This window comes from Gymnogyps californianus, chromosome 28 (assembly GCF_018139145.2).
Source record: "Gymnogyps californianus isolate 813 chromosome 28, ASM1813914v2, whole genome shotgun sequence".
NCBI lineage: Eukaryota > Metazoa > Chordata > Aves > Accipitriformes > Cathartidae > Gymnogyps > Gymnogyps californianus.
Genome location: NC_059498.1, coordinates 525,067 through 537,776, shown reverse-complemented (window position 1 = coordinate 537,776; position 12,710 = coordinate 525,067). Strand labels below are relative to the sequence as shown.

General features: G+C 53.1%; 1 protein-coding gene across 1 annotated transcript; it reads left to right on the top strand.

Moving 5' to 3' along the window:
* Window positions 1-942: 942 nt before the first annotated feature.
* LOC127026663 (feather keratin Cos2-3-like) lies at window positions 943-1,248 on the top strand. Its single transcript, XM_050912000.1, has one exon. It carries the CDS (start codon window positions 943-945, stop codon window positions 1,246-1,248), a length of 306 nt encoding a protein of 101 aa, XP_050767957.1.
* Window positions 1,249-12,710: the final 11,462 nt, after the last annotated feature.

Below are 12,710 nucleotides of genomic sequence, written 5' to 3'. Positions count from 1 at the left end.
AAACAGGACTTGCAGAAGATGACTCTGTCAAGTCCAAGACCTGTGTGGTGGCCCTGGACAGTGTAGATAGCCTCTCTTTGGGTGTCTTGAGTCTTCTCAATTAACTCTAGATGACTAGAGGTCTGGAAGGGGTGTGTGGGGGTGTGTGTGTGTGTTTGTGTGTTGTCTAAGCCAGCTGTTTAGTCTATCTTGAGTGTCCTTTAGTGGACTCTTCCAGCATGTGAGATGAGTTCTCTGCCCACGCTGACGTCTTTTGCACTGGAAATGCTTGGCCCTCTCATCCTGTCACACAAAAGACACCTTCACTGGGGAATGTGCCTGGCATAAAGCAGGAAATGAAAAGACAGTGATTGAGGAAGCCAAAACACAGCCATAGCATTAGCTGGGATGTTTTGCATTCAAGATGAGCTTGTCAGAAAATAATCACCTCTACAAGGGATGCCTCTGGCAGGCTGCGGCAGTAAAGGTCCATGATAAAAGCCAGCCCAGCTCCTCGCTCTCTCATCCACTTCTCTTGCCTCCTTCTCCTTGGCAGTCAGGTGAGTCTCAAGTCCCTTCTCCTTCTCTGCTCTCTCAAAAAGGAGGTGTCACTTCAATGGGCCTCTCAGCTGACGCTGGCTTTGTTCTGTGCCAAATCATGGGGCTGCTTGTCATGGGAGAGGGAAGTGGGCAGAAGGTTAGGCATGGAAAGAAGCTGGGACTGTACTGAGGTGGCTTCTGCACTCAGGGGCTAGGCAGTAGCTGCATAGGAGCTGGTGGCTCCTTTTGGGCCCTGGCAGGACAAGGCCAAGAAGCCCTCATACATCTCTGCACAGCCTCCGCCTTATGGCCCTGCATGTTCTTTGGCTTCCTCATGGTGTGGTGACAGGCTGCTCCTCACGCATCCCCATGTTTTTCTTCCTCTCTGCCCTCTCTCCCAGGTGCACCTCAGGCATCCAAGACATGTCCTGCTACAACCAGTGCCAGCCCTGCCAGCCCTGTGGCCCGACCCCACTGGCCAACAGCTGCAATGAGCCCTGTGTCAGGCAGTGCCAGAACTCCACTGTCGTCATCCAGCCCTCCCCTGTGGTGGTGACCCTGCCCGGCCCCATCCTCAGCTCCTTCCCGCAGAACACCGTTGTGGGCTCCTCCACCTCCGCTGCTGTTGGCAGCATCCTCAGCTGTGATGGAGTGCCCATCACCTCTGGGTGCTGTGACCTCTACTGCATTTCCAGCCGCTACTGTGGCAGCAGATGCTGCCCTTGCTAAAGATGCTGGCAACGGCCTCGCATAAGGACCCCCAGGAACTCAGAACATGCTGCTGGACAAAGGATCAAACCTCAGGGCATTGTTTTCAGACTAGCTGGTCATCCCTGGCTTGCCCTGCAAGGGCAAGTCTGGAAGGGGCCAACCTGGGCTCTCTGAAAACATGGCCAATGTCTACCTTCCCTGTCTTCCACTCACCTTTTTTCTCCCTTTTCTTTGTTGTCTTGTGCTCGCATCAAAGCCTGCTGTGAGGACTCCAGAAAGCAGGCTGGAGGGACCTGCTAGCCTGTCTCCCTTTGCCGGGCAGGTCAACAGATGCCCTGTGGGAACTCTGCCGCAGGAAAAGGGAAACACATTCTTGGCTGCTCCTGCTCCTCCCCACAATGGGGGCCTCCACTTGGAGTGACCTCATTTCCCTCTTTAGACTCATTAAAAATCTGCTGCAACCCTGCCTGTGTCCCTTAGGTTGCCTTTCATCTGTATACTGACTGCCGAGGGAGAAAGCCATTGCTTTGGAGGGGAATTAGGTGGGGACACAGGGGGACCCTTCATCACTCCTAGAGGCATTGGAGGTTGGGACACACTGCAAAGAGCCCTCTTTCAGGCACCGCTTCCTGAAGGTGAGGGAGACAACCCTAGTGTGTTCCCAAAGGATGGCAGAAATTGGGAATGGATAAATAGCCTTGGGGATGGCCCACAGTCCCTACTCCACCTGCCCCCGGCCTCCATCAGCCGATCTAGGGGTCAGCATGGCCAGCATGCCTGGGCATGGGCAGCAGGGACAGCTTCCCCATGCTGACCTATCACCCTTCAGCACAGCATCGGGCATGGCCCACCTGTTGCCTACATGTGTAGGGCTGAGGTGTTCACAAGTTAGTATTGGTATCAGCTACAGCAGGCCACACACTGGAGTCCCCTGTCCCTGTGAAGCCAGGTGAAGGGTGAAGGCAAGCCCAGGTCAGTGACTGGTGGCCAGCCACACACGGATGCTCTTTGGTGCCGTGTCTTCCCCAAGCAAGGAGCAGCTTTCTTCAGGCCCTTCTACAGCCCCACAATGCCACAACCTAGCTCTGGTCCACAGAGGTGCTGTCTGAGAACAGATACCCCCACCTCCACAGAGACATGCCACTGACAGTGGGATTTCATTCCGCACTCAGCAGGATCCGTGAGCTGTCCCTGAATGGCACAGGGCACGCACCAGCACAACCATAGGGCACACATTGGGGTGCCTTCCCCCAGGCACCAAGCTCCTTCAGCATTCCCAGAGACCTGGGGCTGAAGTGGCCCTTGTGCTCCATGCAGCACTGCTGCTCCTCACACACAGGCCGGGGTCCTCCCACATCTGCAGACCCTGGGGCCCTGTGGTGTGGGGGTTTGCCCTTACACAGACCCCACACACCGCCAGCACCACAGGACCACAGGATGGAGGACAGAGTGATTCCTCCCTGCTGGGTAAGGATTGGGGGAACCTCTCCCCAGGCCAGGTTCTGTGGGAGGCAGAGTGGCGTCAGGTGTTTAGACAGGGGCAACGAGCATCAGGACCAAGCCCACCTAGACCCAATGCAACTGTGGGTCCCAACTCTGTCTTGGCCCCTGGCCCAGGGTCTCTGTGAGAGCTCAGGTTTATGAAGGGCTACCATCAGAGCTTCCACAGAGCTATCAGAGCCAGGTTGGTGGATGCGAACACTCTGAACTCTGCAAGGGACTGGAAAACCAGATATAGGGGTGTGTTTAAAATTAAAGAATCTGTGTGTCTGCTCAGAAAGGGAGATCACGTCAGGGTGTCTACAACAAATGAGAGAATTGAGAAAGGTTATGAAAGATGTTCACAGAGGAAATTTTCATAGTAGTTGAAATGCGACAATGTGACAGATAGCTGTGTACTGCACAATCATGAAGTACTTGAGGCGAGTAGGAGACCCATGGGGCAGGTCAGGGGCCTGGGATGTGGGCAGCATGCCGGGTGGACAGAGCAGCAGTGCCAGTACTGGGTGGATCTGCAGAAGTGCATGTGCTTGTGAACCCAGAGAGCGTTGTGTGTGTGCCTTCACTAGTAACCTCCTGTCCCTGCCAGCCCCAGAAGGGGAGGGGATATGGCTGTCTGTGCTTGTGTTTTATGTGGGTCCTGTATGTGGGTGCTGCTGACAGCAGTGCCTTGGCTGTGGCAGTCTGTGTGACCGTCTGTTTCAGTGTGTGTGTCTGTGTGTGTGTGTCTGTCTGTGTGTGTCTGTGTGGCTCTGAGATATGGGCTCCGCTTCGCTACAGGTTGAACCTGCAGACATAGAAAGTGACAGCTGTGCCCCTCAGCCTGGGCAGAGATCCCGGGTCTCCAGGACACCGGGCTGGGCTCCAGCAGCCAGGCAGGAGGATCCTGGGCCAGAGCAGCTGGAGGAGTTGACCATGCTCCCTACATCCCTTAACAAATGCCAGCAATGCCAGACTCTGCCCACAGAACACAGGCTCGGAGTTTCCTTGGACTTTCCTGCACCTGGGTTGGGACAATCCCCAACATCAATACAGATTGGGGGATGAATGGATTGAGAGCAGCCCTGCAGAGAAAGGACATGGGGATACTGGTGGATGAAATATTGGACATGAGCCGGCAATGTGTGCTTGCAACCCAGAAAGCCAATTTTATCCTGAGCTGCATAAAAAGAAGCGTGGCCAGCAGGTCAAGGGAGGTGATTCTCCACCTCTACTCCACTCTTGTGAGACCCACCTGGAGTACTGCATCCAGCTCTGAGTCGTCAGTGCCAGAAAGACATGGACCTGCTAGAGCGGGCCCTCCAGGGGAGGGCCATTCAGATGAGCAGAGGGCTGGAACACCTCTCCTATGAAGAAAGACTGAGAGCGTTGGGGTTGTTCAGCTCCAGGGAAACCTTGCTGCAGCCTTTCAATACTTGAAGGGTGCTTAGAAGAAAGAGGGAAGGAGACTTTGACCAGTGCCTGTAGTGGCAGGACAAGGGGCAACACCTTTAAAGAGAAAGAGGGTAGAGTTAGATTGGACTTAAGGAAGAAATTTTTTCCAGTGAGGGTGGTGACACTTTGGAACAGGTTGCCCGGAGATGTTGTGGGTGCCTCGTCATCGGAAGTGTTCAAGGTCAGGTTGGATGGGGCTTTGAGCAACGTGATCTAGTGAGAGCTGTCCACTGGGATCATGGCAGGGACATGATGATGATTCAAGGCCCCTTCCAATCCAAACCATCCCATAATTCTATGATTCGATCATTCCTGTACAGCTGGTGAGGACCCTGGAATGACATCAGCGAAGACACCAACTTTGAAATAGCACTGCAGGGAAGTCACAGCAGTAGGCCTTGCAGAAAGGCTATTATTATCCATCTTTCTCAATGTTGATGGAACATATGAACCATCTCATTAACCCCCACAATAAAGCTTCAGCTGTGGACTCTCCAGTAGTGGGCCTGGTGTGTGACCCGTCCGAAGGAAAACAAAGCTCAAAATGGGTGAAAAGCCTTGCCCTTTTCTGCAACTGGAAATCTGATACATATTTTGAGGGCTTCTCCAGGTGTTGCTGCAAAGAAATTTCCCTTTGTGGTAGATGTCACCAGAAGGTTTAACTCACTCTACCTCTACACAGGCCTTGTAGAGCACCAGCTTGTCAGGGACTTTGTGGCTCCTTTATTTCCGTGTGTCCTGACTGGCCGTAATAACAAGATCATGCCAGGGACATACGATAAGCCACACTAGGTGCTGGTGAACCTCGAGCACATTGACACAATCAGCATTGACAAAGACTGACCAGAACAAGCATGTCTCATTTTGCTTTGGGAAGGATAGAGTGAAGCTGCATTTTCGGCCCCAGAAATCTCTGCTATTTTAAGAAACCACAGCAGAAAGGAAAAGGTGAAAAATTCCGTGGACCTGTCCTTGTACATGAATTCTTTGCAGGGGTCTTGACTGACACTGTTAATATGATCGTGTGCGGTGTATTTGACATGACAGAAATAAACCAGCATGACATCTTTTTAAATTGTGGGGCCCAGCATTGCACACAGTACTCAAGGTGAGGCCGCACCAACACTAAATACAGCGGGATAAGCACCTCTCTTGACCAGCTGGTTGTACTGTGTTTGATGCACCCCAGGAGGCGGTTTGCCCTCTTGGCTGCCAGGGCACACTGCTGACTCCTCTTGAGCCTGCTGTCAACCAGCACCCCCAGATCCCTTTCCGCAGGGCTGCTCTCCAGCCACTCCTCTCCCAGTTTATACTTGTGTCTGGCGTTACTCTGTCTCAGGGGCAGAATCCGGCATTTGGACTTGCTAAATTTCATGCCATTAATGATTGCTGTTTCAGAAGGACGCGCTGGGAGGACGAGGAGCGGGACTTGTCCTTTCTGTGAGAGAGCAGTTGGAGTGCATAGAGCTCTGCCTGGGCATGGATGACAAGCCAAGTGAGAGCTTATGGGTAAGCACTCAAGAGAAGACAGGTAAGGGTGACATTGTAGTGGGTGTCTGCTATAGGCCGCCTGACCAGGAAGAACCAGCAGATGAGACCCTCTACAGGCAGACAGGAGCAGCCTCACATTCACAGGCCCTGGTCCTCATGGGGAACTTCAACCACTGTAATATCTTCTGGAGGGACAGCACAGCAGGACATAAGCAAGCCAGGAGGTTCCTGGAGTGCATAGTTGACAACTTCATCACGCAAGTGATAGAGTAGCCAATGAGGGCATGTGCTCTGCTGGACCTCATAGGCACCAAGAAGGAAGGGCTTGTTGGGGATGTGAAGGTCAAAGGCAGCCTGGGCTGCAGCAACCAGGAAAGGGTGGAGTTCAGGATCCTGAGAGGAGCAAGGAGGCTACAGAGCAAACTCACAACCCTGGCCTTCAGGAGAGCAGACTTTGTTCTCTTTAAATGGCTGCTCGGAAGTGTCCCCTGGGATATGGCCCTGAAGGCAAGAGAGTCCCAAGAAACCTGGTTACTATTCAAGGATCGCCTCCTCCAAGCTCAACAGCAGACCATCCCCAATGAGCAGAAAGTCAGGCAAGCATGCCTGGAGGCCACTGTGGATGAACAAGGAGCTCCTGGCAAAACCAAAACACAAGAAGGAAGCATACAGGAGGTGGAAGTAAGGACGGGTAACCTGGCAGGAACACAGAGACACTGTCCAAGCATGCAGGGATGAGGGTAGGAAAGCCAAAGCCCAGCTGGAACTGAATCCAGCAACAGATGTCAATGGCAACAAGAAGGGCTTCTGTAAGGACACAGGTGGCAAAAGGAAGGCTAGGGGAAATGTGGTCCCACAGCCGAATGATTGGGCCTTCTCTGATGCTGCACAGCCTGACAACACAGGACATGGAAAAGGATGAGGTGCTGAATGCCTTCTTTGCCTCAATCTTTACGAGCAAGATCCATCTTTAGGAATGCTAGGTCCTTGAAACCAGGGAGGAAGTTGAGAGCAAGGGAGATGTACTCTTGCAAGGAGAGGATCAGGCAGGGAATACTTAAGCAAACTGCAGACCTCCCTCAACATTTTTAAGTCTTGTAGGCAATTGCAACTCCAGTGTTTTGCAAGGCACATGTCTTCCCTTGATTATCTCTGTGTCATGCCAAGAAGTGATTTTCTCTTCAAGCATCATGCTGTCCACCCCAGAATATCACGGTGGTAGTAGAGGACCCTCATAACTTTGATTTTGAGCAGCGTCTAAAAACTGGGGCAAATAACCTTTGCAGCTCTTGATATCCAAAGCCTGGGGAAGGCTGCTTACTTTCATGGGTAAAAGATTAAAAGAGTCTATGACACCCAGCAGTGCAGCCCATCTGCAGCCTACAAGTGATCACTGGAATGACCCTGTTGGGAGGGAGAGAAAGAGAAAGACATGGCAGGTCCTCACGCAAGGAAGCCCTTGGCTGACCAGCCAAGGATTGCAGGGCCCCTTCCTGTCAACACGGCCACAGGCAACCCCACCAGTGTGCCCCAGGCCAACATCCCTTGCCTGCACTGCACCCAGCCGGCACTTGAGCTGAGGCTTCTGTGGGCACTGACACATTCCTGCCCCGTAAACCCTGGGGCCTCTCAATCCCAGCCCTCAGAAGAAACCTCCATGAGGGAATGGGTATGGCATTATCCAGGATATGAACAGGGGTCATCAGGAAAACAACCACCCAGCCCATGTCATTAGCTGGGATGTTTTCCCTTCCTCAGGAGCACCTCCGAAAATTGCCACTTCTGTAGAGGCTACCTCTGGGCCTGGGACAGGTCAGCTTGACCACAGCCCCATCTAACCTGACCTTGAACACCTCCAATGATGGGGCATCCACAACTTCTCTGGGTAACCCATTCCAGTGTCTTAGCACCCTGATCGTAAAAAATTTCTTCCTTATGTCCAACCTAAATCTACCCTCTTTCAGTTTAAAACCATTAGCCCTTGTCCTGTCTGTACTGGGACCAATATTATCTGCTATCTTCATTAATAACATAGACAGTGGGGTTGAGTGCACCCTCAGCAAGTTTGCAGATGACACCAAGCTGAGAGGTGCAGTTGGTACTCTTGAGGGAAGGGATGCCATCGAGAGGGCTCTTGACAGGCTTGAGGAGTGGCCCATAGGAACCTCACGCAGTTCAACAAGACCAAGTGCAAGGTCCTGCACCCGGGCTGGGGCAATCCCAGTAACAAAACAGATTGGGGATTGAGAGCAGCCCTGCGGAGAAGGACCTGGGGATACCGGTGGTTGAAAAATTGGACATGAGTCAGCAATGTGCGCTTGCTGCCCAGAACGCCTGAGCTACAGCCTGAGCTACAGCCAAAGAAGCGTGGCCAGCAGGTCAAGGGAGGTGATTCTCCCCCTCTACTCTGCTCTCATGAGACCCCGCCTGGAGTACTGCACCCAGTTCTGGGGTCCCCAATAAAGACAGACATGGTCCTGCTAAAGTGGGCCCTCCAGGGGATGGCTATGAAAACGATCCGAAGGCTGGAACACCTCTCCTATGAAGAAAGGCTGAGAGAGTTGGGGTTGTTCAGCCAGAGGAAGAGAAGGCTCCAGGGAGACCTCATTGTGGTCTTTCAATATATAAAGGGGGCTTGCAAGAAAGGTGGAGAAAGACTTTTTACCAGGGCCTGTAGTGACAAGACAAGGAGTAACGGTCCATCAGAGCAGCACCTGCCGAGCTCACCAGCCAACGATGGAAAATCCTGACACAGGCCTGCTTTTTACACACACGGTACACATCTATTATGGCTGCCCAGTGACTAACAACAGCACAGCTGACTCTAGCCTAAGCAATGCTGCAGCTGCTTTCTGAGAAGATTTCTAACAAACCCGCCTGGCTGGCACCTTGCTTCCTGATGCTGTGCTTGCAGAGCATAGCTAGGAGCTGGACTCCTTCCAAGGGAGGCAGGTCACAGTTGGGGGGACCTGAATAGGAGCCTTCGAGGCCAGGTGAGGAGCCTTGGACAATGCCAGCCTTTCTGGGAGGCTCTCAGGGCACAAGGCTTGTCCTCCTGGTGCCTGTGCAGTGCTGGGCACAGCCTCCTGCTCCACTCCTGTGGCTCTGGAGACTGCTCCAGTGCTAAAAGCAGATGCGGAGACAGGCTTCTCAGCAGTGCAGCTCCAAGAGCTCTAAGGACCAGACTAACTGACAGATGTCAGGGCTTGGCCCAGGCAGTTTGAAATCTCCTCCTGATGCCACTTGCTAATTAATATCAGTTTGGCTTTTTGAAGAGAGGGTATTTATCGTAAGGCAACTTCATCAGGCCAGCTCCTTTCTGGTGTCCCAGCATCAGCATTTGCAGCTGCAGGCCATCTGGCTCACCCCAGACACACAACCCTTTGCTGCCCCTGTGAGCATGTCAGGGCAGCACCTCTCCCTGCATTGAAGCTGGAACTGGGCCCAGACCTCCACAACCGCCCCTACGGCGATCGCAGGGGTGGGCTGGATCTTGTCAGACTTTGGGATTACTTTGAGTTGTTAGGTGGGGAACCCCTGGAGCTCCAGCAATAGGGCTTGTCTCTAGCTTTGACTTTGTGCCTCATGCACGGACTTTGCATGTGAAGAGGGTGAATGTCCCAAAAAGACCCTGCAGCTTGGACCCCAATACGCCTTCTCTCTTTCCTCTAATGAGAACACAACCGGTTGAACTACTTCTGTCCAACCCACAAAAGCCCTCTGCTGTCATTAAATCCACCACGGATGGCCGGCACTTGATTTCCCTTCTTGGCACTGGGCTTTCAAGGACTTGCTGAAAGTTGTCAGGGGCACAGAGGTAGAGAGCTGGCCGGTGGAGTCCTGGTTTTCAGAGTGTGGGGAGAGGCTGTGCTTCCTCATGTGCATATGCATGTGTCTGTGCCTGAGGGCATATTTTGCCTGTCTGTCTGCATTTGTGTGTGGCATTTGCAACTGCACATGTGAGAGTGAGTGTCTGCCAGTGTGTGTGTGAACAAGTGCATTTCTGTGTGTGTATGTGCATGTGTTTGTGTATGCGCACGTTTTTGCAGGTGAGCAAGTAAGTGTGCATGTTGTCAGTGTGCATGTGTGTGTTATGTGTATGGGCATACGTGTGTGCAGACAAGCACATATATATCTGTGTTTGTGCACAGGTGTGCGATTCCTTCCATTCGCTTGTGATGTCAATGGGTGAGATCAAAATGAGAAGAGGAGTCCAACTGAAACCTGCAGTGAAACTCTGGGCTGGCTCAGACGTCCTACAGGGCAAGGTGCGGTGACTGTCCAGGTTGCCCGGGACTGCTGCACCACCCCTGCTGGCTGTTCACTGGGAAACAGCCCCTGTGCTTGCAGTCGTGTTTGCTAGGAATCCGGAGTGCTGACACTTGGGAATTGGACCCTCCCTTCCTCCAGCCCAGCTCAGGGGACAGGAGCAAAAGAAGGAGAGGTGGGAAAAGGCTAAACCCCCTCTGTCAGGAGAGGAGGGGAAAGTGGAAGCCTCCTGGAGAGTCCCCAGCAAGAGTAAGTGTGCTCAGCTACATCCTAGCCTGGCACAGCTGAGCAGCCATGGCATCTGGAGGTGGCAGGCATCCCAGTCCCAGAGCTCAGGGGCTGGGTAGAGCATCCCTGACTTCTGGGGATGGGAAAGAACAGGATGAGAGCCTCCCTCCGGGTGCCTCTCTGCAGCCCAAAGCCACTGCCTGAGACCTTTGCAGAGGTGGGAGGGGGTGTGGGGGAGAAATGGACTGGTGGGTGTGGTGGGGGCCAGGGAGGGAAGAGGTAGGGAGGAAGGAAGGGAGGGAGGGAGAGAGAAGGGTGTGACATGTCGTCATGGATGGGAACCTGGGAGTATGGGGCTGAGGCCTGCAGGGCTGTTCCTAGAAGCTGAGGAAGGGCTCCAGAGCCAGTGGCCTGCCTTGCTTTGTCTCTCCCTAGAAATGCTCTCTGGAGCATGTCCTGTGGTTGGGGAGCCTGATGAGTGGTGTCCTCAAGTGAGCACCACAGCAGTAGGCCAGTGGGAGGCTGGCAGCCCCATGAGCCGCGCAGCTCTTGGGGACGGATCTTCCTCCTAGTGTGCCTGGAGTTGTGCTGGGAGGCCTCTCAGCAGAAGATGACCTTGAAGGCTAGCACAATTTCCTGTGCCGAGGGGAGAGGGAAGCAGGAGAGAGGCACAGCCGGAAGAGAGGCTGCGGCTGCTGCCTAAGTGTCCCAAGGGTGGCCAGAAGCTTTCCAAATTACTGCTTTTACCCGCAGCGGGGTTGGAGAGCGTCTTCCCCCTGTGGAAGGGGACCTACTGAACTACTGCAGGAAAGAGCTGAGCCCACTGAAACGCCTCTGCCCAAGGCCTTGCTTAAGGGTTGGTTTGGCAGCAGAGACTTGACCCCCTCTCTGACCCCGCACATCTTCAAACTCCTCACAAGCAAAGCCCAAGAGGGAGGGAGGAAAGCTACTGAGAGGGGAGGCAACTAGTTCAACACAGACATGTGAAGTGAAATGCTGATACACTGACACAAAATCTCCTTTTCCTCTCAGCTGCTATTTAGCGGGCGGGGGAGGGGGGATTGGCTTTTGAAGAGAATGCATTTACCAGCAAAGAAACCTGGGAGCAACTTCATTAGTTCAAGCTCATTTCTGTGTGCAGACCTCAGCATTTGCAGCCTGCAGGAAACTGGGCTGGTAGCAGACACAGAATCGTCTGCTGCGGCATTGCTTCTTGCATAGGAGTGGGGGGGGCTGGTTCCAGACCCCCAGGTCTCCCTGAAGGAGATCACAAGGACCACCAGGGAGATTGTCATGCCTTCTTTGTTTCTACCAGTGGGGTGGATGAGACACCTGCTGATAGGAGGCTGAGGCTGGGGCTGTCTCCCCAGAGAGCACAGGGAATGAGGGCCCATGGATGCCCCATGCTGGGAGCTGCCTGGGTCGAGCTTTTCTTTGTCTGTGTTTTGGGTTATGGTTAGTCATGCAGATAGGAGAAGGAAAAGGTACAGCATCTCTTTACATCAGCTGCCATGGCTGAAGTTCAAGAGGGAAATAATAACACAATGGAGCCAGTTTTAAGGTGTGTCCGTCTCGAGACAAGAGAAACCCAGTTGCTGTCGGGGAGGATGGATGTGCCTCCTGTTCTTAATAGCGGTCAAGATGAACAAATTGCTAATGTGTAAATGCAATGGCTGACGTGTGTGCAGCTCGTACTTTACCAGACAGCAGAGCTTTCCGTGCGTGTTTACATCACTGACAATAAGAAGACTGCACCTTCATGTAGTGTGCTATGGGAACATGTAAGACCCTGTCTGCGTAAACTGATGTCTGGAATGGACAGGAAACAGCACATCACGGATAGCAGAGTTTCCTCAAGCCGGAGGAAATCCAGTTTGTGAGAGGGAGGAAGCTTCATGAGCACAGCCTCGTTTCTCATGCCCAGCCTCAGCATTTGCAGTGAAGGGGAAATTCAAATTGTAACTGCTCAGCAATGGTAATTAGTGACCAAGGACGATCTGTCCTGGAGGGCAAGAAGGCCCAGCTTCAGGAGGGGTTAAACTGGCTGGAAGCCATCCTCAGGGATGCCAGAGACAGAAAGACTGCCTGTAAGGGAGTGAAGTGTCCCTGGTTGATGGGCTAGATAAGAAACAGCCCCAGTATTGTCTTGTAGCCATCCTGGAATGGAAGCGCTCAGGGGCCACCTTTGGGCAGGACAGCTGGACTGAGGGATGGACCCATGGCTGGGCTAAGGTGCCCCATGCAACCGCTCACAGGATTGGTGCTGATGCAAGTATATGTAAGGAATCTGCTTGTGACGCATCTTTGGATCCCTTGTAGAACCACTTATGGCGGTAGGTTGTTCATTATTTTTTTTTTTTTACTATTTAAGCACAAACGTGTGTTTAATTTGCCTCAAGGGGTAACATAAAAATCCCCCTACAGCAGCCTGCTGCAAGTCTGGCTTGTCCAAGACAAAGTCACCTGTGGCCATGGGAGCTCATCCCTGCAACACTGCTCCCTGTGCTAGGGATGATCAAGTTCCCCCCAGCATCCCTGAAGGGAGTGCAAGGAGCCCA